General features: G+C 32.6%; 4 protein-coding genes across 6 annotated transcripts in view; 1 reads left to right on the top strand and 3 right to left on the bottom strand.

Annotated features, from left to right (window-relative positions):
• The window catches only part of LOC117104908 (tubby-related protein 3-like), a 36261-nt gene extending 35380 nt beyond the window's left edge, over nucleotides 1-881 (bottom strand). The window contains exon 1 of the mRNA XM_033245824.1: nucleotides 714-881. Within this exon, the coding sequence (XP_033101715.1) occupies nucleotides 714-733 (20 nt within the window). The 5' untranslated portion in view covers nucleotides 734-881. The remainder of the gene's footprint in view (nucleotides 1-713) is intronic.
• Nucleotides 882-981: 100 nt separating this feature from the next.
• LOC117104987 (PIH1 domain-containing protein 1-like) lies at nucleotides 982-8244 on the top strand. The gene is made up of 8 exons (XM_033245965.1): nucleotides 982-1107; nucleotides 2458-2565; nucleotides 3429-3560; nucleotides 4410-4527; nucleotides 5075-5224; nucleotides 5415-5680; nucleotides 5945-6088; nucleotides 6824-8244. Exons 2-8 carry the CDS (start codon nucleotides 2473-2475, stop codon nucleotides 6857-6859), a joined length of 939 nt encoding a protein of 312 aa, XP_033101856.1. The 5' UTR covers nucleotides 982-1107; nucleotides 2458-2472; the 3' UTR covers nucleotides 6860-8244.
• Nucleotides 7345-11742, bottom strand: LOC117104988 (protein AMN1 homolog). Of its 2 annotated transcripts, none has more exons than XM_033245966.1 (6): nucleotides 11668-11742; nucleotides 10875-11007; nucleotides 10167-10311; nucleotides 9749-9966; nucleotides 9162-9330; nucleotides 7345-8145 (listed from the first exon to the last, which is right to left on the bottom strand). In XM_033245966.1, the coding sequence occupies exons 1-6, from the start codon at nucleotides 11715-11717 to the stop codon at nucleotides 8069-8071; spliced, it is 792 nt and encodes a 263-aa protein (XP_033101857.1). In that variant the 5' UTR covers nucleotides 11718-11742; the 3' UTR covers nucleotides 7345-8068. The 2 variants fall into 2 exon arrangements, with proteins under 2 accessions (XP_033101857.1, XP_033101858.1); XM_033245967.1 differs by lacking the exon at nucleotides 11668-11742 and adding an exon at nucleotides 11393-11513.
• A 1600-nt stretch (nucleotides 11743-13342) lies between these two features.
• The window catches only part of LOC117104921 (growth arrest-specific protein 2-like), a 34973-nt gene continuing 21172 nt past the window's right edge, over nucleotides 13343-27143 (bottom strand). For both annotated transcript variants that reach the window (XM_033245856.1, XM_033245858.1), the window contains exons 5-7: nucleotides 26312-26502; nucleotides 24745-24840; nucleotides 13343-18017 (exon numbers count right to left, since the gene is read on the bottom strand). In XM_033245856.1, the coding sequence (XP_033101747.1) occupies nucleotides 17790-18017; nucleotides 24745-24840; nucleotides 26312-26502 (515 nt within the window). In that variant the 3' untranslated portion in view covers nucleotides 13343-17789. The remainder of the gene's footprint in view (nucleotides 18018-24744; nucleotides 24841-26311; nucleotides 26503-27143) is intronic.

The following is a 27143-nucleotide window of genomic DNA, read 5'->3' as shown; positions in this document are numbered from 1 at the left end:
TGACCCTTCCAGCATATCTTAGGTTGGCTGATATTCAGGGGCCCTCTTTAAATAAATGAAATAATGTGATGCTTATAATTATATCAGCAAAACCTCTTTTTGAGGCTTAGGCTTATGGAGTAGAGTTGTTTTTAGTTGTAAGAAAAGTCCTGATGCACAGGAATTGCACCTAGGAAACTGGGATTAGATGGCAAGCATCTTAAGATGAAGAGACAGACCCAAACTTCAGTACAAGGATACCACAAACAGAAACTTAAAGGACCTTTCCATACCATCGAAAGACAGGTATATGCTGGCTGAAGACAGAGTTAGATAGAGGTAATTTATTCACAGCAAATCAATCTTAATAAGTCAAACACAATGGAATAGAATGACGATGATCTGCATCTGTATGGTTACTGTGCAATTGCTTCGATCATGCCTTATTACAGATAGGCAATTCATAAAAGTGAATGACTTATTTATCATGATTCAAAAGGTACATTCTTAAACTTCATTGGTTTTTTTTCATTTGTCAATGCTCAATCATCTAATATTAATAACACAATTTTAAACCATGAAAATGTCACACAAACAATGCCTTTTTCTATCAATACACATTCTTCAGACTCATTCAAAACATTGGCACACACAAAACAGTTCTTTCTTAATCTTCATATTGACATTCACTAGGCCTAACCGTGATTCTGTAAACCCTACACATTAGTACTTACCCACTATCATGATGATACATTGTGTTTTGTGTATTTTCTGCAACAGAAATATTGTGACACTTGCTGTATGGTAAAATGTATTCAGAAGTCTTAAAAATGTTGTGTTAGAACTCAAGCGGAAATGGCAGAATGTCAATTTCTGCTCACGGCGTCTATAACTATGGCCGACATGGCAACGTCGATGATTGGCTGGTTTCCAGCAGATGACAATTTTTTGGAAAGTGATTGGCTGAAAAATGTTGTTGTTTAACAGAGGGCGCTATAAAATGTTTTCTTTGTGAGAAGGTACTTATCGACTTTATTTTACGCCAGGCTGGTCTAGGCTATTCAATCCATCTAGGGCCTAGGCGAGTCGACCATGAGAATATAAGGGGTCTAGGCTAGGTATTTTAACGTAAGTTTTAAGTAGGATTTTATTAAACGTTACGCAAAATATACCTTAATTTCAAAATTTCTAGGCCTAAGCCCTAGGGGGATCTGTATATACACAGGCCTAGGCCTAGAATAGGCTAACTCGTACCAATAATTGGCCAGCTTGTACCCATAGTTGGCAATTTGGCTAGCCCGTACCCAAGTTTAGTGTAAAATCCACCTTTGTGTCTCGAATATTATGCAATGAGTATTATCTATTTTGATAGTAATCATGTTAAACTATATTATAAAGACAAACTGACTAATTAGAAGATTTTGTACAGAAGTAAGCATGAAACATGATATATAAATTTATCATCATCATCAAGACTATATAACAATTTGGCGCTATTATAGTGCAGTCAGTCTGTGACAAAATTATATTAATGAACCTAGAAACTAATTGCAACAGAAACTAGTCGGCACCAGGATTGGACCCGGATGTCAGACCCCTGTCCGCAAATTGCTGGAGCGGAGCTTTTCTGTTAGTGTTATATTTAAAGGCAGAGAGAATTATCATGTATAAAAAATGGTTTTGATTTCAATTGTATACTGTAAGTGTACTTTCATGAAATTGGGAATAAAAATATATAATATAAAATGCAAGATAAAAAGATGATGCATTTAGATGAAGTACCAACACATGTATATTCAATTTAGGAGATACAACCACCGTTAACATTGTACAAAAATTACTTGCAGGAGCTTCTAAACACAGTGACCCGTTGGACTCATTAAATAGGCCTAGACCTATATTTAAAACTCACAATGTTCTCCTGATTGGATTTTAGTATGTTTTTGGGTAGGCCTATATTTCTAGAACAGATTCCGCAAAAATGATTTCTGTTGCAATTAGTTTTGGGTCATTCCATAAATTGACTTGACTATTACAGCAGTAGTGAGGGATTACAGACAATAAAAAAAAAAGGTAAAGGGAAAGGCAAACAATATGTTTTATTTAAATATCAATTCGACAAGGGAAGACTATAGGCTAGTACTAATAGGCCAGGCATAACATACAACAAGAAGTGCATAATTCTAAGTTCAACAAACTTAAAGCTGTCACTGGTAACTGATATGATAAGCCTATATATTTGTAAAGGTAGTGTATATTTTAATAATTTTCTGGATGCTTAATATATCGCGGCCGACCTGGTTTGGGGCCAAAACAGCATCCACCTGTGGACTTATGAAAACCTGAAATAATTTACTTCAATACTTGGTTATAAATTGGAAAGTGGTGGTGTGTGTTGGTAGGTATGCACCTTTAGTGAGAACAACAAAAAAGCACATTTATTATTAATTTCACTATAACAATTTCCCATCTTTTTAGAGATTCCTTAGCATAATGAATACCCCAATGGATACAAACAGAAGTCTTTTACTGGAACAACCAGGGAGTGAAGAGGAAGAAAGACTTTACAAAGAACTGTTGTTACAGGTAACTTATTGTTTGAAGGTTTGCATGGCGAAGTAATAACATATATGTTGATCTTGCGGTACACCACGTAGGTAGTTTTGAAAAGAACTGTTGTAGTCGAGAAAGTCTTGATGTTTCGACAGGTAAATTGTAATACAGTAAATGAAAAATGGTAAATTGTAATAAATGAAAAATACATTGTATGTCGGGTATGGAGTGTATTTCCTATGTCTTATACTATATTATGTTTACTAAATTATCTACATGGGGATTCGGATTGAGAAGTTCGTAATCGTTTAGTTCTGCAAAAAGGTTTCAGACGTTTAGGTAAAATCAAAGAGTAGAACTCCCGGGGTTACTGTATTTTGTTGAAACACAATCCTCCTATTATTGTATCTTAAAAAGTACTACCACGATCAAGAGAGCGTCCTTTAAAAGACAATAAAAAGCGTTTGTATCGAACGGGTGCTGCGTCCCTATGACACAATTTTGATGTGTTCCGTACTCTATTTGATTTCTAATAGGACGCCCCCTACCTCGTGGTAGTTGTACCCATCATGCACCTCCACTGGATTTACTCGCTCTTACAGGGTTAACTGCCAGACGATATATAACGAACATAATGTTAAAGGGGAAATAGACAAAAAACCAAAAACAAAATTAATACACATCATATAGCTTAATTATCTATTAAAAGATTCTTGCATATGTTTGTACCTATTGCATTTTAGTGGACGAAGTCTACCTGCTTTACTAGGGCTTTGCCCTTGGACCCAGCAGGTTCTAGACTGTGACAGTCCACTGGCCCCTTAGAAAAATAAGTAGAACTTGGGGTTCCATTCCATGATACGAAATTTTAATTATCTATCTGCTTTCATTGGCAGGCTTCACAGATGCATTCCCTGGAGTCAAATCAACCTGCATGTAACTTGGTACAACCAGAACCAGGGATGTGCCTGAAAACCAAAGATCTCCATGGTAACAAGGTTTTTATTAACATATGCCAGTCAATTGAAGTAAGTGATTTTTGTGGGTGTAGAATTTATTAAAAGGTTCAAGCTGTAAAATATTTTTGATACAATAACTGCCACCCAAAAATTAAGGAAAGAAATCTCAAAAATAAAATCAAATATTTGAATTGTAGCCTGTTTCTTCTGAGGAAAAAAGCACATGCTTTAACACAGTTATTCAAAAACACATGCTTTTGCACCAGCAGAAAAAACATGGTTAGAAATGCTTTCTCAAAATGTGTATTTTAACCCACATTATAAGGTTGGCGTTCAACTAACACGGTTTTGTGGTACACTTTTCAGCTGCAACGCAATACTGTTTGGTTATGACCTGTTGTTGACCCAAATTGACCTCTTTGTTGTTTCGTTCGCAGGAAATTCGAGACATACAGTAAAAACAATACAACCCTGTACAGGAAGGGTTTTTAACCCCCCACATAAATGAAATCAACAGGATGACATACTTTACAGTATGCTTACCATAATTATTTCACAGCACGCAGTATCTGACAGCAATGTCAACTTCAACTTTTGAGGTGATCGTCATTATAAGCTTCGCCCTCCCACCATGCCTGCGTTACCGTGTTTTTATTTGTTGCACTTTTCACTAAACGTATTCAAAAAGCACATGTTTCTGGTGTTATTCAGCAGAAACATTCCCTTACTTATTTAAAACAATCACATACCGGTATGTTATCTACTTTCAGTGAGTTACAGATCTAAAAAAAATGGTTAACTTCAAAAATCCTTAAATTTTCTGGCAGAAATTCAGGGGTATACAAAGTGTTTGTTAACAATGCTATAAATGAATATGAAATGAGATATTTATTAATATTCTTCATATTTCTTTTTTAGATGCCATCACCTGTGGATGTTACAGAGGAGGAGTTGACAGAGGTGCTAGAGTCTGAAGAGCCAGGTGATTACAGGGTACCCATGAGCCTAGGTGAAGCTCACGCAGAAATAGATAAAGGTTTGTTTAAATTAGAATTATAGTTAACAATGATAGAGAGCATCTTTGTATTTATGCAATTATTGTATAACTGGAGATGCATACATCATTTAATTGTTATACTGTAATAATAATAATAAAACAATCTTAGATTTACAATGGAAGCTTGTTCACCAAGGTGGTGTTCTTCCACAAGGCCGTATGTTTTACAATATCATGAAAACTTAACTATAAAATGAACAACTAAACAAAAAATACTTACCAAAACACACAAAAAAAATGAAAAAAGAACTACCAAATAAACTGTACGGTACTTAAAAATTATGTTGAAATTATCTTTTCAAAAATTTTAAGAGGAGTGGTACTATATTTTGTGGTGTCATCAATATTGTTCCACAAATCAGCACCACAATATGCCAAACTCTATTTCTTATACTCTGTTATTTGTAGATATGCTGATTCTCACTATAAGATATTTATGTAATGAATATTGATTACCAGCACTTGATTTTAATGATAATGATTCTTACTAAAATACTGAAGCCATTTTCTGTTCAAATATTCTTAGCTGGTCAAGGTTGCACAGCGTATGATGTGCTCATCAGTCGGGAATTCTATGCCAAGATAAACAAGAGCAACCTGTTCAAGGGCTTCTTCATTACAGTTATATATGAAGGAATTGAAAACAAATTCAAGGTAGCAATTGATAAACAGCATGGTAAGATCTTGACCCTTCCATCATCAATAATTACTCCTCCATAAAAACCCCTCCCCAGTTGTATCTGTCTCTTATACACATCTAGATGTGTATAAGAGACAGTATATATACCGTAAGTAAAGTATTATCATTATCATTATTTCTCTGTTACTATTTCTGTATTGTTGTGTTTGCTCTTGTCATATCATAGCCTGGACCATCTTGAAGAACCGCAAAAGCATGGGCCCTCTACAACAACATTACATCCGAACAAAATCAAAGCCAAGGATTTTAGAAATGGATTCAGCAGAAGAAATGTCACCGCAAGCATCACAAGGAGTAAAGAAATTAATTATGGAGGTCGATGATGATGAAGCTAACAAGACATCGATCCCTGAACCAAAATATGAAATAATGCGAGAACCAATTGACGGGCATCCAGAGTTCTTAGTAGTGGAGGTGCAGCTACCAAATGTGGTAAGTTTTTCGTTACACATTTTAAGCACAGCATCAGTTAATTTTTAACAGTTTACACAAATCACCACTATTTTAATATAACTATATAGTATATACATAAACATCAAAAGTCAGATTCTAGTCTTGTACTCAGTCATTAAGCTAATTTAAGATAATACATTTTAGTTAGGTACAGTTAGTTTAAATTCTGATATTAGAAGGTACATCATACAGGTATTATCACCAATGCTTATGTTTTTTTGTCTTGTTTTGAATCATGGATAGAAAACATCCAAATCACTTATCCTGGATTTAGGTGAAGATCGGATCCTACTGAAAGCTAGGCCTAATGTATACCATCTAGATATTTACCTTCCATTTGATATGGTTCAAGATGAGTGCGGTGCTCAGTTCAACAGAGATAATAAGGTATGGGGAAAATGTGTGATTTGGGCTCAACCTTCATATAAAGTGAAAGGGAACTTTGTTTAGACTGTCAGTGAAGATCAGTCAGACATTTTGATAAAAGTGTTATTTATCGTATTATTATTATTATTATTATTATATAATAATAATATTAAAATAATAATTAATATTATTATAATAATAATAATATTTATTCATAGTTTAAACTGTGCATGTCTGTAGAGAATGTAAATCGACATAAACAATCATTAACACAGGCCTCCAAATAGGCATGGTTTTTTGGAATTGTCTAAATTTTTAGGAAGCTACAAGTAGCAGTAAATTCCATATAAATATTAGTTTATTAGTTGATGCAAGTATTCTTTACACTATGCATCACAACACAGTGTACTATTTTCAGACAATTCCCAAGGCCACCCCAAGTCTTAGGCCTAGCTTGTGTATGTTAAATGATTGCTTATGTCGACTGACCCTTCAATGTGGAAAATTCCTAAGGCCACCCCCAAGTCTTAGGCCTAGCTTGGTCTAGCCTAATTTGTGTATGTTAAATGTATGTTGATTGACCCTTCACTATGGGCATGCCCAGTTCAAACTACCAATTGGCTTATAGTTATAACATTTTATTTGCCAATTTGAAAAAGAATTATCAAAAGTGCTGTTTATGTTACTTGCTAAGTTCTTACAACTTTTATATACATCTTTGTTTTCAATTGGATTTAATTTCTTTTCATTATTCAGGTGTTAACCCTCACGCTACCTGTCAAGCCAATTTGAACCAATCTCAAGAAGGCAACAACAGACACCTGGATTTGTTGATTATTCTGTTGGATCCAATGACATCCAATGGGAGAAGATACTTGAAGATTAAGTAAAATTTCAAGCAACTGACGATGATTTGTAGCTACAGTGTAATTATAAAAATAATTGTGAAGCTACAGTTTCAAACTGAAATCTCTGCTTTAATGGGCCTAAACTTGCGAAAAATGGTGGCTTTGGGCCAGCTAGAGTGAACATGCAGATGATTTCAAATTGACAGCCAACCTGGCCCTGTTTCATCTCTACACTGGAAGTTGTTTTGGGCTAGCTTGATGCCAGCTTCATGCAAGTGTAAATATTACTGGACTTGTGCCTAGCTTAAGAGTATGAGGTCATGGCTAAAATTAATTTCTTGAACACAAGTCATAGCCATTTTAGAAAAAATAAGTGAATGGCAGTTTTTAATCTTGTTGGTCTTCTTTCCTTCATCCACATCAATGAAATAGGTTCACAATAATCTTTAATTTCTTTCTGCTGTACAAACCAATACTCGAAATATATAAAGAAAAGGTTTTGTCTACAAACTACACACAATGTAGTCAATGTAATCACTCATGAAATACAGTAGTAGTTGTGGACAATTCCACCATGTCTAACATTCTTGGCTGCTACATTTGAACTGAAGCCTAAACCACAGTAAACAGAACAATGATTATGCTAATTATTAAGTAGCATTATGCATTTATAATGCTGAAATATCTTGCATACTATATATTGTTACATTTGTTTATCATTTGTCTACTTTGGCTAGATCCATATACAGTACCATTAGAGGTCAGTAAAACATTAATTAAAGGACAATATATGCAAAAGCATTTTCAATAATAAAACTGGCAAGAATTCTGCTTTAAAAATAAACACAAACATATATGAAAGACACTATGTGGTAGGTATGAAGAATCCTTACATTGTTCTGAAACACATCCAGGAACTTCATGAACTAGCTGCCACTAAAAACGGAAATGTCTTGGAGAAACTGATCAGAAATTTATATTTGTGTAAAAACTTTCTGCAGTATAATTAGTGTATAAAACATCACGAAAACAAATTGAGTAGATCCTTGATACATATTTTCATCTGACCTTGTTTGTAATACCAATCCAATTTCATAGGTTAAGTATAGCTAGTTCCTGAAACACTTGTGTTCAAGGAAATTTAAATACAGTATCAATAAACTGTCCATGTTAGTTGCTTCATTTGTGAATTTGGTCCACGAAACTCTTCCAGAGCTTGTCTTGATCGTTCTGGAATATAATGTAAACAGATCCATTGAGTCAATATAGAATTTCTTAGGTGTACAAGAATAAAAATAAAACACAATGTATATGTACTATTATATCCAATGTTGTTTACTGTCTATGTACTTTTGTCAACACATTTCATATACAGTTTCATATATAGTAGGTTGCATTTGGCCTATTTATTCAGATCTGAGATCCGCAGATATGCTTTTTCTGTGCACTCAATAAATGAATGGAACTCACTACCAAGTTTTGTCGTAATTGCTAAATCTATAAATCAGTTTATTTGCAAAGGCTCACAAAAACCACCCGAAACTCTATAATCCATATTACGAACTTTAATGCCCATGCACGAGGGGCTCATAAGCAAGACGCTTCAAGTAAACAAGTAAGTTAAAAAGCAAGTAATAAATTAATATGTAGTATCATAATGCCTGCACAAAGTGAGCAGATTCAGTAGAACAAACCAAGGACCATTAAACCTTGCAAAACTTCACTGGTGTCGGCAGTGCATGCGATTACATGAAATTCTGACACCATGATGCATTGCATGATGGATCATTTTCAATGACGTTCTAGTGCCACCGATGGACACGGCACAATGATAGGACAATGACAAGCTTTAGATAGGAAAACAAGCATCTTAACATGACTGCTACACACTCGTCTGTGTGTACGGAGTATTGTATAATTGCCGGTCTTACTGTGATTGTTCTCATAAGCATTGGCGCATTATAAATATTTGATTTATTATTAACTTGTTTTGTAAACGCTCTGAGGTCGTCCCAGTCAGCACAAGCTCTTAAAAGATCTATAATTATTCAAAAGAGTGGGTATTTTTATGTTCCTTGTATTCCTTTGTAAACTCTGCACAAAATGTGCTATGTACTTGTACGTCGCATATGATACAAAATTACACTGTTCCCTGCGGCAATCAACTTTCTGACAGTCATTCTGTGAATTGCCATCAACCACCAGTTATCATGTTTACAACAATTCCATGAATCGCCATCACCCACCTGTTATATTTGGACATCCATGGAAGATCAGAAACGAGACCCGAGGACAGAAGCCTACAATGGCCTCGACAGCTTCATCCGTAAGGTGACAGCAGTGGTCCATGTGCACTTCCTTCAGTGATTGTTTGCATACACCCATGGCTAGACTTAAAACACCTTCATCAGTTACCTTTGACAACAAACAGAACAGCAAACATTATTACTGTAATTGAAATTATGATGATACACAACGATTACAGTATTAATAAAATCAGTACATTATAGATCAATAGATTGCTTTATGCCAATAAAACTCTGGTTTATAAAGAGACTAAAATAACGTTTTTGGTAGTGATCTGATAAGTAAATCTAACAAAAACTTTACCAAACACTTATAAAGACACAAAAATGTGGAAGCAATAAAGCAATTTTTATTACTTCCAGTATTGCATTATATAATTTATATTTCAAAGGATGAATTTAGAGATGTTCTATTTAATGTTTTGTAAGCCTACATTTTCCTTTGTCTAAGGATTAAGGAAATTTTAACTGACTTTTGGCTTGGAAGTAAGAGCAAAATTATTACACTGTTTTCCATTTGAGCTTACCTGTGTTTTGGAAAAATTTACACTGCTCAACATCCTCGAGTTTTGTCCAAGTGCAATCAAAGAGGCGTCAGTTATCAGCTGACAACCACCTACGTTCAACTGCAACACATGTCGGCAGTTCTGAGCGATGGCGATTATAGCGGAGTCGGTGAGGAGCGTACATCTTCTCAGATAGATTGTCTGCAAGTGGGGACATGACCTGGATACAGCTTCTACACCTGAAAGATGATATGGTTTTAAATTGAATAATAAACATCAATATTAAAAATATAAACAATAAAAATAAACAGTAGCAAAATACTTTAAAATATCTAATTGTTACTCATAAATAAATTATAAAGTAATAACATTAATAAAAATGGTACTACAACAGTAATAATAGTAGTAATTCCAAGATTGAGCAAAAATTCTTCCTCACCTAGTGATGTTATTGTTAACCTATTGTCTTTAGTAGCATTCAGGTCGATTTTGCGAAGATTCCGACAAACAGATAGTTTCTGAAGACATTCATCAGTAACATCACATTCACTAAAATCTAATGCCTTTGTTCTGTCATGAACAAGCTGTTTTAAGACAAAAAGTTAATGTATGGTGAAGACAAGATAATCATTAGAATTACCGGTAATCAACTGTTAATTACTATATTTATAATGTGCAACCCCAACAGTTTTTGCAAGTTTGTAATACTGTACACTACGCATTAGAAAGGGCCTTCCACTGCTGCTGTAAATCCGAGGCTCGACAGCAAAGCTTTTTGCTGTTGAGTCACCTGACTTAGCAATGGATTATACACTTACATTTATAGAATAGGCCTATATTAAAACAATTTACAAAGCTTGTTGCTGTAGAAGAATAAAAAATTGCTGTAGTAAAGCCCACAGCAACTATTTGCTGCAGGAGCATTTTGAGGAAATTCGAACCCTGCTGGATTGAAAAATGGATGGATTTTTATTCAATATTTGTTTCTTATTCATCTGTATTTTTCTGTATTTTTTATGTTCTCCTACTTGGAAGTGTTTCTGAATAAAATTTGAATTTAAATTTGAATAGTACTGTTTTTTTTTAATTATTTGAGGATTTAATTAAAATAAATCTGTATTAATTATTAATACCTGTAAGTAATTACCTTTGAAATATTTGAGTCATTAAGAAGTCCTCTCTTACTCAGTAAATGCAGGAATTTATCTTTCAAGTTTGGAGGAAGCATATGCAATTCATGTATATGGACACCTATTTCACCAACCACAGCATGCAAACTCCTGGACAAGAAGAGAATACAATAATAATAATAATAGAAATGGTTATTCTCCCCCTTCGTTCGTTTCCTGAATAAGGAGTTGCGAAGTATCCGTTCAAAGTCTTCCTGCATGCCATAGTGCATACATGAAAGATACCGAGACTGAAGTTCAAAGCTCCATTGATCAAGACCCCTGAGTTCGCAAAATAATACCTAAACTTAAAGTGGGCCAGTGGCATTGTTCAGTTTTAGTTTTATTAATATTATCAATTTAGGCCTAGGCCCAGCCTGGCCTAGTTAGGCAGCTTAAATCAAACTTTTTGGATGAATAAATTGCACATTGATGTATCTCAAATATATATTTTAAATAAAAGATCAGACCAATCCTAGGCCTATGTATAATGTACCATTTCTACGACTAAACACAGAACTGACAAATGTTGGATAACCTTGCTCTGTCCATCCATCAACATTATAGGCCTGGCCTATGGTTTGTGTTTGCCGGTGCCTGTCGCAGCCAGTAGAGTTGCCTGCCTGCAATGATCCCGGCTGCTTTGGATACCTAGCAAATTCCTAAACTATATTTGGATGGTATACTTAGGCCTAGCTATTATTATGTCATAAAATCATCATTAAATCAAAATATCAATACAGTAAATGAATTTGTCTTATAAAGACATACGAAGTAAGGAGGGATGGAACTGCTCCGAAATTTGTGTTTACCGCCGCCATCTTGAATCTAATGTTTACATCCAGGTTGCCACGACGTACACGTAATTTTTACCCTTTGAATGTTATGGTTGTGCTACTATTTTTGTAGTACAGTAATACTGTTTTACACTACCCATTATTTTTTAAACTAATATAGGTTTGAAAAAGAATTCAACACAGATCTTTTTCTTTGATTGAACTATTATTTTTTTGTTTATGAATAAGTGCAATGGCAAGAATATTTTCATTTGTTGAAAGAGTGACTGCTCAACGGGCGGTCAAGTTGAATTGAATGTAAACTAGGGCCTAAGCCTAGTCAATCTTTCAACGAAGGAAAATATTCCTTCCATTGCATGAATACAAAACATTTAATTTTTGTTTTATAACACATCTAAAATAGACCCTTAGTTCTACTTCATGGAACAGTCCATCTTCTCTCAAACAACAAATGCAAATATTGTATTGAGGTGTGCAATGGGACAAAACAAATGGAAGAAAAGTACACAGATGGAACCAAAGGTTATAGTATGGCTAAAGTTTAATGAACAGGTGAGGCAAATCAATGTGATTGTTTTGCTAGTGGCGAGTCAAATGGCCATGCGGTTAAGGCAGAGGCGCCACATCCATAATATCTGTGCTGGTTTGAATGGCACGCTCGTCTATGGTCCGGTGGTAGAACAAGTCTTCTCGGCTATAAACCGTAGGCGCCCAGTGTACACAATTGCTCATGTGCATTATCTAGAACCCAGTACATCATTTGAGAGGAGTAGGGGGAACACCAGCGTACTGGTACAAACAGCCCCTGTGGTGGATGACATGAATTGCTGGTACTGGGTTACCGGGTAGCACACAAACCCTTAAGGGACGCTTAGGGGCGAAGAAAGTTATTGATTGATTTACTATTCCACTGGATGCATAGTTCGAATGTATACAAGTTTATTTTTGTTGTATGGAAATTTGTTCCGAAATATAGTAGTGCCACAAGCATCTTGTTTGATGGATACTGGCACTATACAAATCTACACTACAGTATAATTATTAATAAATGGTGTAATTATTAATAAATGGTGTAAATACCCAATATCTTTTAATACGAAATTCACCAATTTAATGACAAGGATCTATTTAGGTGTGTTAATATAAAGAATAGTTTTCTTGATCAAGTATCACGCCCAAACTCTGCTCATATCAAGCTCAAAATCAGATGTTTGCTTTGACAAATCAAGCAAGGATGCCCTATCTTTCATTCTATTAACCATCTTTCATTTATCAATTAAATGATAGAAGCAGGCAGATTATTGAATTAAACTTGTTCCATTAACGTTCATGACAAAGCTAATGCAACTTCTTCTGTAGTCTGTCTTAATATTTATGTTTTTAGGCTAAGTAGATTATTTGATGTGCTTATTTGAACTCTGTCAGCAAGGTCTCATATTTAAAACCTAAACAGCAGTACTGAATTATAAGAAATATTCAGAACATTCACAATACATTAAAATTTTAAAAACATATTTTCACGTACAGTAATCAAAATCTTCTTTTTTTCCCTTTTTTTGTTTTGCATAATAAATACCAGCTGTATTTGAGTTCTCTTGTATATTTGTAAATTGATAAAAAACAAAATAAATTCACAAAATGATGCAAAATTTCATCTTATAGTTTATTATCAAAGCCCTTCCTAAAAATCATTGACAAATAAAGTAAAAGTTCGGAAGAAATGCTCACCATATTATCTATATTCTGAAGATAATTAACAAATTTATGAACTAAATTCATGCCATTAAAAGTGAGTCTCAAGCTAAAACTTTAAAAAATTATTTTGCAAATGCTTTTAAGAACATGAAACAATTACAACACAGAACCAAAATGAATTATGGCAAAAATTATAGACAAAAAGCCTTTGGCAACTAAGTAATAGTGATACGATTGTTTAGGATTGAAATACCTAGATAAACCATTTCATTCCATTGACGATTGGTCTGCCCTTGGTAAGGAACAATTAGCATGAATTGCTTTATAAAATATTCTGTGCCCTGGCAAAGGATAACAAATAAATATTCTTTTTCAATTATTAGTTTTTTTTCTGTTCTAAAAATAATAACTGAGCATTCTTCTAAAGTTTTCAGCATAAAATAATCTTAATAAAAATATATGAATAAATTAAAAACAATTGTCTCTTCTTCAAATAATTATAATATATCAATACCCTGATTTCCTCACACAAGTACATAATTCTGAAACAAGCTAAAGCGAGTGAAACCTTTCTTTTCCTATGCTAACTTCATATAAAAATACAATTTTAGTTTTTAAGTGCAGATTACTTTCTACAGCTAGGTATTGCCTTTATTTAACACAGCGCGATTGGCTTACAGACCGCTTGCTATACTTATCGTAACTTTTATAACAATAATATCTGAATATGATTAATAAGTAGATCTCAGTTTATCAATAATTGGTATTATCAATTGTGATCAGACCTAACATTTATACCCACAGATTATATAATTCTTTAACGTTGGAAGGAGTGGTAGGACAAAAAGCACAAGCGCCTACTTGTAAATAGGCCTATGGTGGGTATAGGGCCTATACACAGGCCTCAGGTGGGTACAAGGCATAAAACACAGGCCTTTTAGGTGGGTATGATATATTGACACAGACAAGAGCCTTAGTTGGGTACAAGGCATAGACAATTATATATCTAAAAAAGTGCAGACCAAATATGCACTTTTTCACACAAGATTACATAATAATCTGAAAGTAAGTAAATTAATGCTTAAAATGCAACTACAGGTTAAAAGTTGACGCAAGTGCCAGGTGGTTCTAAAAAAAAATTGAACAATTAGCATTCCTTATGCTTATAAAATAGAAAAGGCACATGAATGAAAGCTTTTAGATATTCCAACATATATGATTATCAATTATATAAAATATGAAACCAATATACCAACATGATACACAATGCTGCCATCATTTCAAGGTGTAAGATAATTAACAAGGTGTACAATTAACATATTTTTAATTAAGAATGTGTAAATAGTGCACATCTATTGAATAAACTTAAACACAGTAACATGATACAATGGAAAAAATCAGTCAATTTATGTGTTATTGCCTCATACAACAGTTATTTTTTGCACAACACTTAAATGAATCTTAATGTAAAACTTCAAAATTAAAGATAAATATTAATAGGTCTGTATTGATTGATAATCTTATGGTCTTTGACATAATTTTGCAAAAATTCTTAGTAAATTCTATTGCAATGATTTATTGTTTACAAATTTTTGCATGAAGTAATTTTCATTTTCTTAGTTCACTTATTAATTGCACATAATCGGATTTTCCTTTGCGTGACTAATCAATATATTTAAAATTGTTTAAGGTGTTAGAAACTATAATTTTAATTCTCAAGAAAATTTGTAAAATTCTTTAAAAGAAATGCTTTCTTATACTATACTATAAATGTTACAATAACTTTCAATATATAATCACAAACTTTGAATTCTGGTAAAAAAAGATATTTTAAACCAATAAATTTAATAAATAGTCTAAGTACTGTGAGCAAAACAGAAAGTACCCCCTCTATATTCCAAAACCAAACATGCATGCTAACATTAGCTTCAATTATATAATACAGCCAATACGACAGATTTCAGCCAGCATAACCTTCAAAAATGTTTTACATCTATTACTACATGTGTAAGAAAATATACATGCTCTTTTTAACATACTAAGTTCATAAGCTCTTAATTAATCAGCTTAATTATTAACTAGAGCTTAATTGGAATTTAGAAGAGAAATTTAACGTAAACATAAATTGCTCATTTTATAATGTGCTAATCAGATGTATTAAAAAAAAACAATGTGGCATTTTAACAAATTCTCATGATACACCAGCTACATGTAAATTACACTCTAACAGTTATTGGTGGTGTCGCATATCACGAGCTACACGCTGTGTAAAAGCGAATCGTAGAATGGAGAGTGCAGAATGTTTACATTAACCAGTATGAATATATTTCATACAAATCACATGAACATGTGGGATTACCACCCACATCATTCTTACAATACATAAAACACTGCAATGGTTTTAAAGAAAAATTCAGATTATATAACAACTATTTTACTCTAAATTATCAGCGATACATAATTTATTTTAAGGTAAATAATTTTTCTTAAATATTTTGTAAAACTTCCAACTAAAACAACCTATACATAATTGTCTTATCAAAAAATAAATATTAATTTCTTTGTTATACTAAAAATTTTATCACAGGTGTTACACTATTTGGTGCAAAAATACTTAAAACTATTAAAGCTAATTAATAAGCAAGGTGATACTAATCCTAAATAAATCAACACAACTAATCCTAAATAAATTAACACAGGTTTTGCTTTCAATTGCACGGAACCCTAGCAAAGTAACAATTCCATTAAAATACTTCCATGTTTATGGAAATACTTTTAATGGACACAACAATCTAATTTCCACTTTTTACAAATAAAACACTAATATACAACCTCTCAGAAACCATTAAACAAATATTAGCTGAAAATCAAGTATAAGCATTGAAATTAATTACCTACATCTGTTCGGTGGTGCATGGTTAAGATGGAAGCAATGAGATGTTTTGTTTTGCTTGAATGCGAGCTCATTAATAAATGAGTGGCAAATCACACACACGTTTTATTAGCAAATTTTAAGGTGGAATTTTTTTGTTAGAATTCTCCTTCATATGTGATAAAACAGTTTCTGTTCCTATAATATAGAGTGGTATTTCTTTATGATCTAAATATATTTGACAATCAGAGTTTAACCCCTTTTATTCTACCTGGAAAAAGAATTTATACCTCGAAACAGGAGCAAAAACCATTAGAATAAATATACTGTACTCCAAAAAAATGGAGATTTTATCATCTACAATTGTTTTAGAAAACTCCAATATTCTGTGTATCAAAAATTTACCAATGATTTGTCTATATAAATTCAGTCTAAAGGAAGTTGTATCATTTTTATTTATTATTGCCTATGGATTTCAATTTATTTGAGAAAAATCTACATGAACAAGATGTAAATATTTGGATCTCTAATTTCTGGATAAATTAAACCTACAATTACTGGTGGGTAAATATTTGTCTCCCTACTTTGTAATTGTTTACATGGGATGATTTGTGATTTTTTTTTTCATTACATGATTTGTAAACATTTTTTTATTTCATATTAGTTGCAATAGTTTATTAATATCTGACAGTATAATTTGTTTCCCTATCTTTGTGACATAGTAGTTAAGCTCCTGCCTTGTAATGCCAAAATCCTAGGTTCAATCCCTGAAAATTTTTCTATAAAGCTCTCAATACTATCAAATTTTACGTGACAAAAAAATGTGATATGACCATATATAGACATGATGTGCCTATATATGATTATGATGTGATGTCATCATTACCATATTTAGGCATGTCACATGTTTCTGTCAAATGAAATTTAATAGCCTGGACAAGGCTTAAAACAACCAATTCCTAGTTTCTTATTAGTAACTATATGAATTGACAATTTTCTGCTGAATTACATTCCCCTTGGTCCAGATCCTGCAAATTCTCCCCTCGCCCCTATTGATTCAATCTACTTCATCCGCTAAGTATGCATACTATCATTATGCAGTATCTTTTGAGATCAGTAGCTTGCTATAGAAACGACTCCTAGTTTAAAGAATAAATTAAATTATTTTACTGTGATTTGGATGTTTCAATGTTGATGGAGACAGCTGCGGTAATTAATCTTGATGCTTGCATTCATAATATTCATCTTGTGAAATCCTCAAATCCATTTCAAAGGACACATTAGCGTGATGGCATTCGTATATAGATACTGGTATTATCACATTTCACATACAATATGCTTCAACTTCCACCATCAACCTGATTTCAATAAATAATCTCAGATCTACAGTGAATATAAATAGGATTCATTTTAAATTTTTTTTTTGGTCAGATTATCATATATTTTCTTTAAATACTTTTGTTATTGATATCAGCTGGAAGTATTTCAAAATTTTTTTCTGATAAATATAAATTTGTTTTTCTTTTTTATCATCTTGATGTTGCACGTTTTGTACTACCAGGTCGGCTTCTACTCGGAGGGCTCCCTTTGTATCTTGCATTAATGACGAAGAAATCATCGGGTACAGGAACGCCCCTTTCATCCGTTATCTGACGGCTTACGCGAACCATCTTGCAAGCATCATGCTTTTCTAGGAAGTGTTCTAACGTGTCCCAACCGCCCCCTACACGTACCATCACATGCCGGCCCCGTAGCATCTGCAAAAAACAATGAATTTTATTTTAATTTCATAATATTTTATAAATGCAGGTTTTGATCAAGATGACAATGATGAAGATCTGTCACAAATCTCAGAAAGTCAACCTATTTCAACAGAGACAGACCAAAACAACTTCCTTTTTTTGATTTACTAATAATTTACATAATAATAATAATAATAATGAGAATCTGTTTTGCGTCGGTATCCATCTAGAAAGTAAGCAAAACCAATTCAATTTACAGACAGTTATATTATTAATGGCAAAAAATATGTATTCTATGGAAACATATTAATCCAATGAAAACAAATTAACTACTTTAACTGAAGTCCTTGTTATATGAGACATAAAGATTAGAAACACAATTAAAATGGACAACGCAACATGATGTACACATACATCTATAGGTAAATTGCGGCACTCTACATGTTTCACTAAATCAGTGGTAAATATGTAAATCTCTTTATGTAGGACAACAGCTTCAGGAGCTAGCGAACTCATAAATCTTGATTTAGATAACTGAATCATAAAAAAGCTCACTCCATGAACATAACAATTGTATAGTAGTTTAACATAAACAGCAATATCTTATTAGTTTTCTATTTGACTTTTTTTTTATAACTTATTATATTACCTACATTGATTTCAATTTAATTCACTTTTTTTGCCAAAGCTTTTTGATAGAATTAGTTCAAAATTTTGATATACAGAAAAGTGTAATGAAATAAATGTTTTTGAGAGGAAAAAAATCATTTCAACTTTCAACTTTAACCTATAATATACTAATCTGAAAGTAGACTACAGTACCATGCGGTAGATAAAAATCAATATATGGTAGTTAATGGTAAAGAATAATTATACATTGAAAATATTATTCATTTTCACCACATTGTAAGTGTATATTTAACAAAATCAATAGAAAGTACTGTGAAAAACCCAAAGAAAACAATTCTATTGGGTATGAACCTTTGTAAAGGAAGATTTTAAGCAGCAACTCAAAAGCAAAACTCCCCTATAAATCATACATTAATTTTTCTATGGCTGTTAAAATGTAAATATACTGAGCTATCCATATTCGATTGGCTTTGACATACACAGTAGCTTTATTTGTATAGATACTCAATTGTAAATTTCGCCAATGTTACTTATGTCAAATACATTATATTAAATATTTACCGAAGTGCAAATATGACGATGTACATGACATATAGATATGCATACTGATATGTACACTATAGTAATTATGCAGTCAGGTATGGAACTGTATAATAATTCACATATATTAATCTAATTAAGCCTATGTATACTATTCTACTAATAATAAAAGAAAACAACTAAAAAGCAACAACTATAATGCACATTTTAATCTCTGTGCAAGCATTTCATATCACATAAATGAAATAACAACAAGAAACATCTTTTTGTAATTCCTGTACCACTCAAACAGTTGCCAAGGCTAATCAATCAAATTTCATAATTTATTCAATGGAAATGATCTAAATTAATTACTTACTTATTCTATATTAGCAGATGGTCTGCACCATATTGTATGTGAATTTAATACTCTATAGATATTTGTTGTTGACGTTTACTAGTTATACTATTAATATGACTGGTCGGAAACTAGCATACTTTAAATGATACCCTTTCTTGTATATTTTATTTATCTATTTTATTCAATCGTATTTAACAAGAATAACCCTTCCTGCCAATGAGTTGACAAATGGGAGGCCTTAAAAACAAGACAATTCATAGAGAGTATAACATTTTTTTCCCCTCAAACTCTTTAGCATCAAGTAGCTCGACTCATCTGTTTTATATGTCCCTCATTTTAACCATATCAAACTGATTAGAAAAGAAGGGGTTAGCCCGATAATTTGGTTTATTTCAGATGGACTGGAAAGGGCTTTATGTGTTATTTTAGTACCTTGCTGTTTGTTCAGTCAAGTGCCTTGTACTAAATCTTGAATTTGGACCAAAGTTTAAAAGGTATTTAAAACCAATGAAGGCTTTTAAGTAGAGTTCAGTTAGTACGACAAGTGGATTTAGAAAGACCAAATAAAACCAAGTATATAAATGATAATGATAAATGAGGATTTCTATATTAACAGCGCTATTGATATGAGCTCTCCCAATACTGCAAACGTAAAGATGTAATGCTTCAAACAGCATTTACATGATCATCCGTGTTATATGGTGGGTCACCAAGATATGGTACAAGGCGTATAAAAACAATCCAGATTACAATACTACAAATGTTCATTTATTCTGATTCAAATCTGCTGTAAGCCAAGTCTAATTTATATAGCTATAGTTTTAGAAGATTACATAAAAAAACCAAATAATCAAGCTTGACGTAAGAGTTTGTTGTCTGACATTTCAGTTACGTTTGTTATATCTGTTTATTCATTCATCCTACAAAAACTACTCTACATAATCGCTTGTCAATTTGTTTTGATAGGTCGTTTAGTCAGTTGCGTGACGTATTCAATTTACAATTTAGACAAATCTTCTATCGGTCATTCACAGAATGTTCTGAGAAAATCATGAGACTCAAGTAGGACACTGCTTGTGTATTAAGTACATTATAATGCCATATTATTATTTTTTAAATTATTATTCTAAATCTATTATCTCTCTATTGTATTGATGAAGCATGCATACTGTATTGTATTGCTGTGTCACTGATTAAAAAAAAAAATTGTCTTATTTCAGATTTCCTGTGATTTTATTATACAAAACCTCTATATACTATAAATAATCTGCATTTTATTATTCAATCCAATCCAATCCAAGTATGGATACCGTACAACTGTACTGCTGCGTCATAGATAATAGAATCTTTTTTGTTTTCTTTTGAAGTCTTTCTATAGAAGTCTGAGAGAGCTATGATAGGGCTGATATTAGTATCGACCCTCCTTCCTGACCAATCTCTACATGCTTTCACTGCCCTTTCTAATTTGATAAACAAACCCGTATAAAATCAATATTTGGATAAAATAATTGTTAAAAATGAGCAAATAACCTATTCAACGATTTCCTACTGACTTCAATCCAATTATTTCTACAGTGGAATGTCAACTAAAATTAGCAATGATGTACCAGCAACAAGATTTGAATACACTTGATTTTACAAATTATCCAGTTTACGAATAATTAATAATTAATTGGTTTTAGAAAATAAAAAGTGTGTACAACTAATAAATACAAACCAGATCCTTGGTATATTTGGCATTTGGTACATTTTGTTTAAAAAAAAACCATCTTCTGTGTTCAATTTATAAAAATAACAACAATACAAACAATAACAATAAATAGTAACCATGTATTTCCTTTCAAATAACCAATGAACATGGAAAATACTCAACAGCTCAAAATTTGAAAGTGGAACATTAAAGTACAGTATGCATCTTAAAATTCTTAATAGAATACAATAGTTGTACATTTGGAGCTATTTTATAAAAAAAATGTTTTAGTTTGAGTTTAAAGAATTAAATTATTAGCCAGACGAGTTTCTGATTAGTCACAGGTAAGATAAAATAGAATGGACTCCATAGGTAGACACACCATTGTGTTGTCATTTTCAATTCTTTATTTGAATGTACAGTAGAACCACTCCTTTGGGACACAGCTATTAAGAAGCAATCCTTATTGCGAGGACAGACCTATAAGGGGACCCTCTATTAAGGTGACACTTTTTCGGCTACAAAATAAGGGAAAGGATATATTTTAATACCACGACCAACCCCTATTCAGGGGACACCCCTTTTACTCGCACACTTTTTATGGTCTTGAATGTGTCTCCTTAATAGTAGTTCTATTGCATTAAAGGAATACAAATTTGTTACTATTTATAACATATATATAATATATACATATAGGCAAAAAAAAAATGATAACAATACTATTTGCACTTGATAACATTTAAGATATTGATTTAATAACATATTGGAAGACATATCCAAGGCCAAAAAAAACCACATTATTTAATTTATATTAACTTGGATTAATCAAGCTTACCACACAAGCTAAAAAAATATGTTAATTCATAATAAAAATTAATCAGACACACAAGAAGGAAAAAGTTGCATACACATATTAGATTTCACATAAACATATAGACATGCACGATAATTCAAATGCATGTATGTTACGTACTGTATGCACATGTGTGCATGTACACATAATGCATACATAATGTACACATGTGCACATGCATAATATTATCAGAAAAAGATTTAATAGAAATGGTGACATTGATATTATTAGAGACAAAAAAAACCCAAGTCAAATAACTATAAGAACAGAGAGAACTGCTGTAAGCTAAAGAAAAAACAGCACTACAAACTGTAAGTTTGAAAGTAAAAATAAAATAAAAATACAATGCTAAGGCAATAATAAATTTGCTTTGTAGAACAGAAATCAACTAGAATAGCTGGCCAAAGGAAAAATGTTTATCGTTTATTAGTGCATCAGATTTAACAACATTGTTAACAGAAGATTGGATATAAATGCATTAGAAATTAGGAAATTAGATGGTATAGAATGTATCTAATTAAGTAGGTAAGCTTTAAGGGTATGAATACTAATTATACTGTAGAATATTAAAATCACTAAGGTATTCTTACAGTACACAAGGATCTACCATCAACAAACTGCGAATGGTATTTGCTAGTAGGCCTATGTCAGGTTAATTACTAAATCCTCATTTATTACTTGCTTACAATAGGGCAGGTCAATTACAGGTTAATTGCTGTTTATCTTCATTATATTACTCATTTGAAGTGTCTTTCTCACCAACACGAGTCATAGTAGTACATATAGCACACTTTAATTATCGGTGAGAACTTCTATGTATATTATGCTAAATGCCACCTCACTCATAACCAATCAACCAATCACAGGATTGGACAAATTAGGATGTTTACATTTTTAACCAGAAAAGAAGAATACATTTAGTTACAATAAATAATCATTGGACATTCTTACTAGCATTCCAAAAGTAAACATTAAAAAAAAAAATAAGAATAAAAACTGATCTCATGATCTACTTCAGAAGAGACCAATTATACTAGCCTTAGTATTTGAACTGCACAATATGATTTGTAGTATATTGATTAAACATTGTAATAACAATACAAACAACCTTGATGTGCTTGCGAATTTACAGCTATTTGAAAGGTCTCTTGACATTAAAGAAGTCTCATTACATGGTGAAAGCATTCGCAACAGATAATCAACTATCTAACGTTTCATACCTGACTGAAATTGGAAGGATTTTCACCTCAAATCTGCCTGAAGAAATAGATATGGAATTTGTTTGTAGAGATTCTAACAATTTATTCAGAACAGGTTTCATTAAAAAAAAAATAAAAATAATAAAATTGATGTAGAAATTGACCATATAATTATTATAAGCTTAAAATTAAAACTACTACCATAGCAAACAGTGTATTTTATTATTTAGAAAACTAAGGAATGGACTTCTCATCAAATTGGAAGATATGTAGAGTCCCATTATCCACAGCAACTACTAATGCAATGGTACAATGTAGTTAACCTGCCCGTATGTAGCTCTAAGCGACGTTTTCCAATGTCAACAAGAAATCCATACATTTCATCTCCACAATTCTTTTTACGATAGAAATGTTAGTCATTGCTAGTACCATCAATATAGACAGGCTTAATCCATCAGGTAGGCAAAGCCCCCACCCCCATTTGTCATGATTCATAAAAAATGGGGAAAATGGGACAGGTCGCAGAATTCCTTAAAACAGGCACCAGGTGTCTTAGTCCACCGAACCCAACCACTGCTTTGTTCTCACAGCTTGCTGACTCCGAAAATTGTAACCCCGTCAAACAGCTTAGCCATTCGTTCGCCAATTCCTGGTGCCACCACTGGCTATAGATTTCCACAAGAATTAACAAATGCAATTTCAAAGGATGTTATTTGCATTGCACCATAAAATGCAATAAAAATTTGATACACATAGTTCATTAACCTTATATTATCCTAAGCAAGGTCTTTAACTCTTGTAGCCATCATGCTACAAATATCAGGCTAGAGTATACATCAGTGTTGACAAATCCATGTCTTCACAAAACCAGAGTGCAAGGTATTTGTGCTTTATTGTCTTAAAATTCATTGATCCATAAAGAGATATGGAATGTTTTATGTTCCTTCTGAGAACAAAGCTGAAAGACAATTTATTGATTTGCTAAAGGAAGTATATAAATTAGTGCTTTTGTCATTTGTTTTAATGAGTGTGTTGGGACAGATGAACCACTCTAAAGTGCATGGTACCACGATGTAGTAGTGCGAGATGAGGCAGATTATTCAATACCATAACTTAATGTGTTTATACTGTAACAATCCCTCCATGGAGGCTGACATTCCATGAAAGCTAATAACATGATTATAAAATAGTGAATGTGAAAGAGAAGAGGAATGGTTAAAAAGAGATCGCAATGTACAAAAAAAAAATGCAGAAACAGAGATGATGGGATTATTGAAGGAGAGAGCAATGGAGTGACAGGAGAAAGATAGCATGTGTGGAAAGAAGAAAGATTAATGTTATGAAAGGGCACATAAATGGGAAATAAAAGGAAAAGATTGTTAAGAAAGAAGAAGAATATGAAAATACTGAGGAACAGGAATTTTCCCAATTCAATTTGTAATTACAATTATGGAAAAATAAAAAACATAAATGATATGTACTAAACTTACCCGGATAAAGACCACCTTTCCTGCAATGTTATACCTGCCTTCAGATATCCTTTTAATCTGCAGACCATGACCAGACTTATTCGCTACTTTCATCACCTTCAAATATAGAAATGTATCAGTTTAAAACATAGTCCATTATGTATGTACACGTTTGATGAAAGTCCTATTTTGCATGCTACATACAACAATATCATCCTTTTTATGTCCATAATAATCTGGATCAATATAGCCAATAATCCATAATCATTTTTCAACCATTTTATTTTGATTTATGGGCAAATGAAGGTTGAAGGTATTATTGTGCATAAACCTGTTAAGTCTTTTCTTTTTTATTGCAATATCAATTAAATATGTTGTTCTCCTGGACTATGTCACAAGCTTTCAACTGGCAGTTTTATCAAGATCAATATGTTTTTGTTCTTTTTCTGCACAAAATGACATCCAAGATAACTCATGCCTAGATTTGCATACAAGAAAAAAGTATGGTACACCCAATGGCAGAGTCAACTTGTTAACCTTTGCCAAAGCATGGAGGTATTAATGAGAAGATCACTCGAAAAAGCTATGCGCAAGCAGCGCTATGCAAATGAACCAAGATCAAAGCTGCCGCAGCGCGTGAAGAACGTTTGCGCGATGCCTTTGAAGTCCCATGTGTTCCCCGCCATCAAATTTTCAGCAGGCATAGTTTACCAAAAAATTGAACATGGCGAAATGGAGAGCACCTTCTTTTCTCGATGTGCACTACATACATTCAATCACTATGGCTGCGCAATCGTTTCCATTTTTGAAGCTGATACATTTATCTCTCATAAAATATCAAAAATATTAATATTTTCCACCAAAAAAAGTTTCGAATTTAATGGAACATTTACATGACCTTTTAAAGTATAGTATATTTCAACTTTAATTTCCATAAATTGGCCAAAATTCACTAATTCTAATTTTAACAGATATTAATTAATAAATGATTGAGGATTATAATAAACTAAGTGATTTTAGGGTTAACGAGGGTTAACTATTCGAAAAATCAATCCAAAATCTGAGTATTTTTCAGTTTTATGCTGACTTAGCTTTATAGTCGAACTAATCAATCTTTAGACAAAATTATAATGAACACAGAAGTAATTTTAACATAAATATTTTACAGAATCCGTTCCTGAAATATACAAATAATAACATACCAAAAGTCCGAAAAAAATCTAATCAGGGGAACACTGTTCATTATAAAGATATTGATGGGTTAAAATCAAACGCTTTATTGCACAACTGCTCTGCTGGAAGTGTATAAATGCATGTCGTTGCTAAGTTGTTGCTAACAAAAAAATGTAAATTATAGGGTAATACGCCCGCGCGCGATGCAAAAGCGGGGAACACATGGTTTTGTCGTGTCAAAGGGAACTGTTGCCGAGTGATCTCCTCCTCAATAATACCTCCATGGCCAAAGTAGTAAACTTATCAGAGAACAGAACCTTTGTGTGCACAAACACAAGAAATTTACAGTGAATAACTTGGGAAAAAAAGTTTAAAATGATTCGTGTGACTTGTGAACCATAAGCAATGCCCTTACTTCTACATCTAAGGCACCAACTGGACTCCTTTTTGCCTTTGGAATTGCTGACACTGGCCTAGGATTGGTCTGTTCTCGTTCAATCTCCTTCTCTAACTTCACTAGGCCTGGAGGCTCAATGCCGTACCTTGCAGCAATCCTTGCCAACTCATATATGCATACCAACACATCTTTAGGCTGCTTTTGTAGAACTAAAGATGTAAAGAAAATGGTGTAATTAAGATGTGGATATATCAACATATCACCATTATTATTATCATAGCCATTATGGAATGGAGCTGTAGTTAAGATGCTTGTCTTCCAATCCCAAAGTCCTAGGTTCCATTCATGTCAATGTAACAGACTATCTTCTCATGATCAAAAACAACTCCACTCCCTAAGCCTCTTAATGAAACATGTTTATGTAGAGCTTCTTATGTTCATGTTTGTCTTGTTAAAAGGATGGTGAATCAATCAACAAATCAAATCAACAGATCAAATCAACATTTCACTTATTTTTAACAGAATACAATTACAACAGATTTTTTTTATATACAGCTGTAAACAGTTAAACTTGCCTAAGTCAACTTTTCCTAACTCAAATAATTTCTAAGTCAATCTTATTTCACAGGCCAAATTGTTGTGTTTTCCTAACAATCTATAAGTCAAATATTTTTCAATTTTGTGTCTAAAAATAAAATAAAAATTTAACCATTAAGCTATTGTTTGGTGATTATAATGTTAACCTTATAATATATTTATTTTAATCCATCTACATTCTTTTGCTAGGGTAGCTCAAACAGGAGGCCCTAGCAGTGATATTAAATGCTGATCAAGGGCAGAAGTTTAGTGT

Source organism: Anneissia japonica, unplaced genomic scaffold (assembly GCF_011630105.1).
Source record: "Anneissia japonica isolate Jap-2015-1 unplaced genomic scaffold, ASM1163010v1 scaffold287834_len5846547_cov211, whole genome shotgun sequence".
NCBI lineage: Eukaryota > Metazoa > Echinodermata > Crinoidea > Comatulida > Comatulidae > Anneissia > Anneissia japonica.
This window is presented reverse-complemented; position numbering and strand designations above follow the sequence as displayed.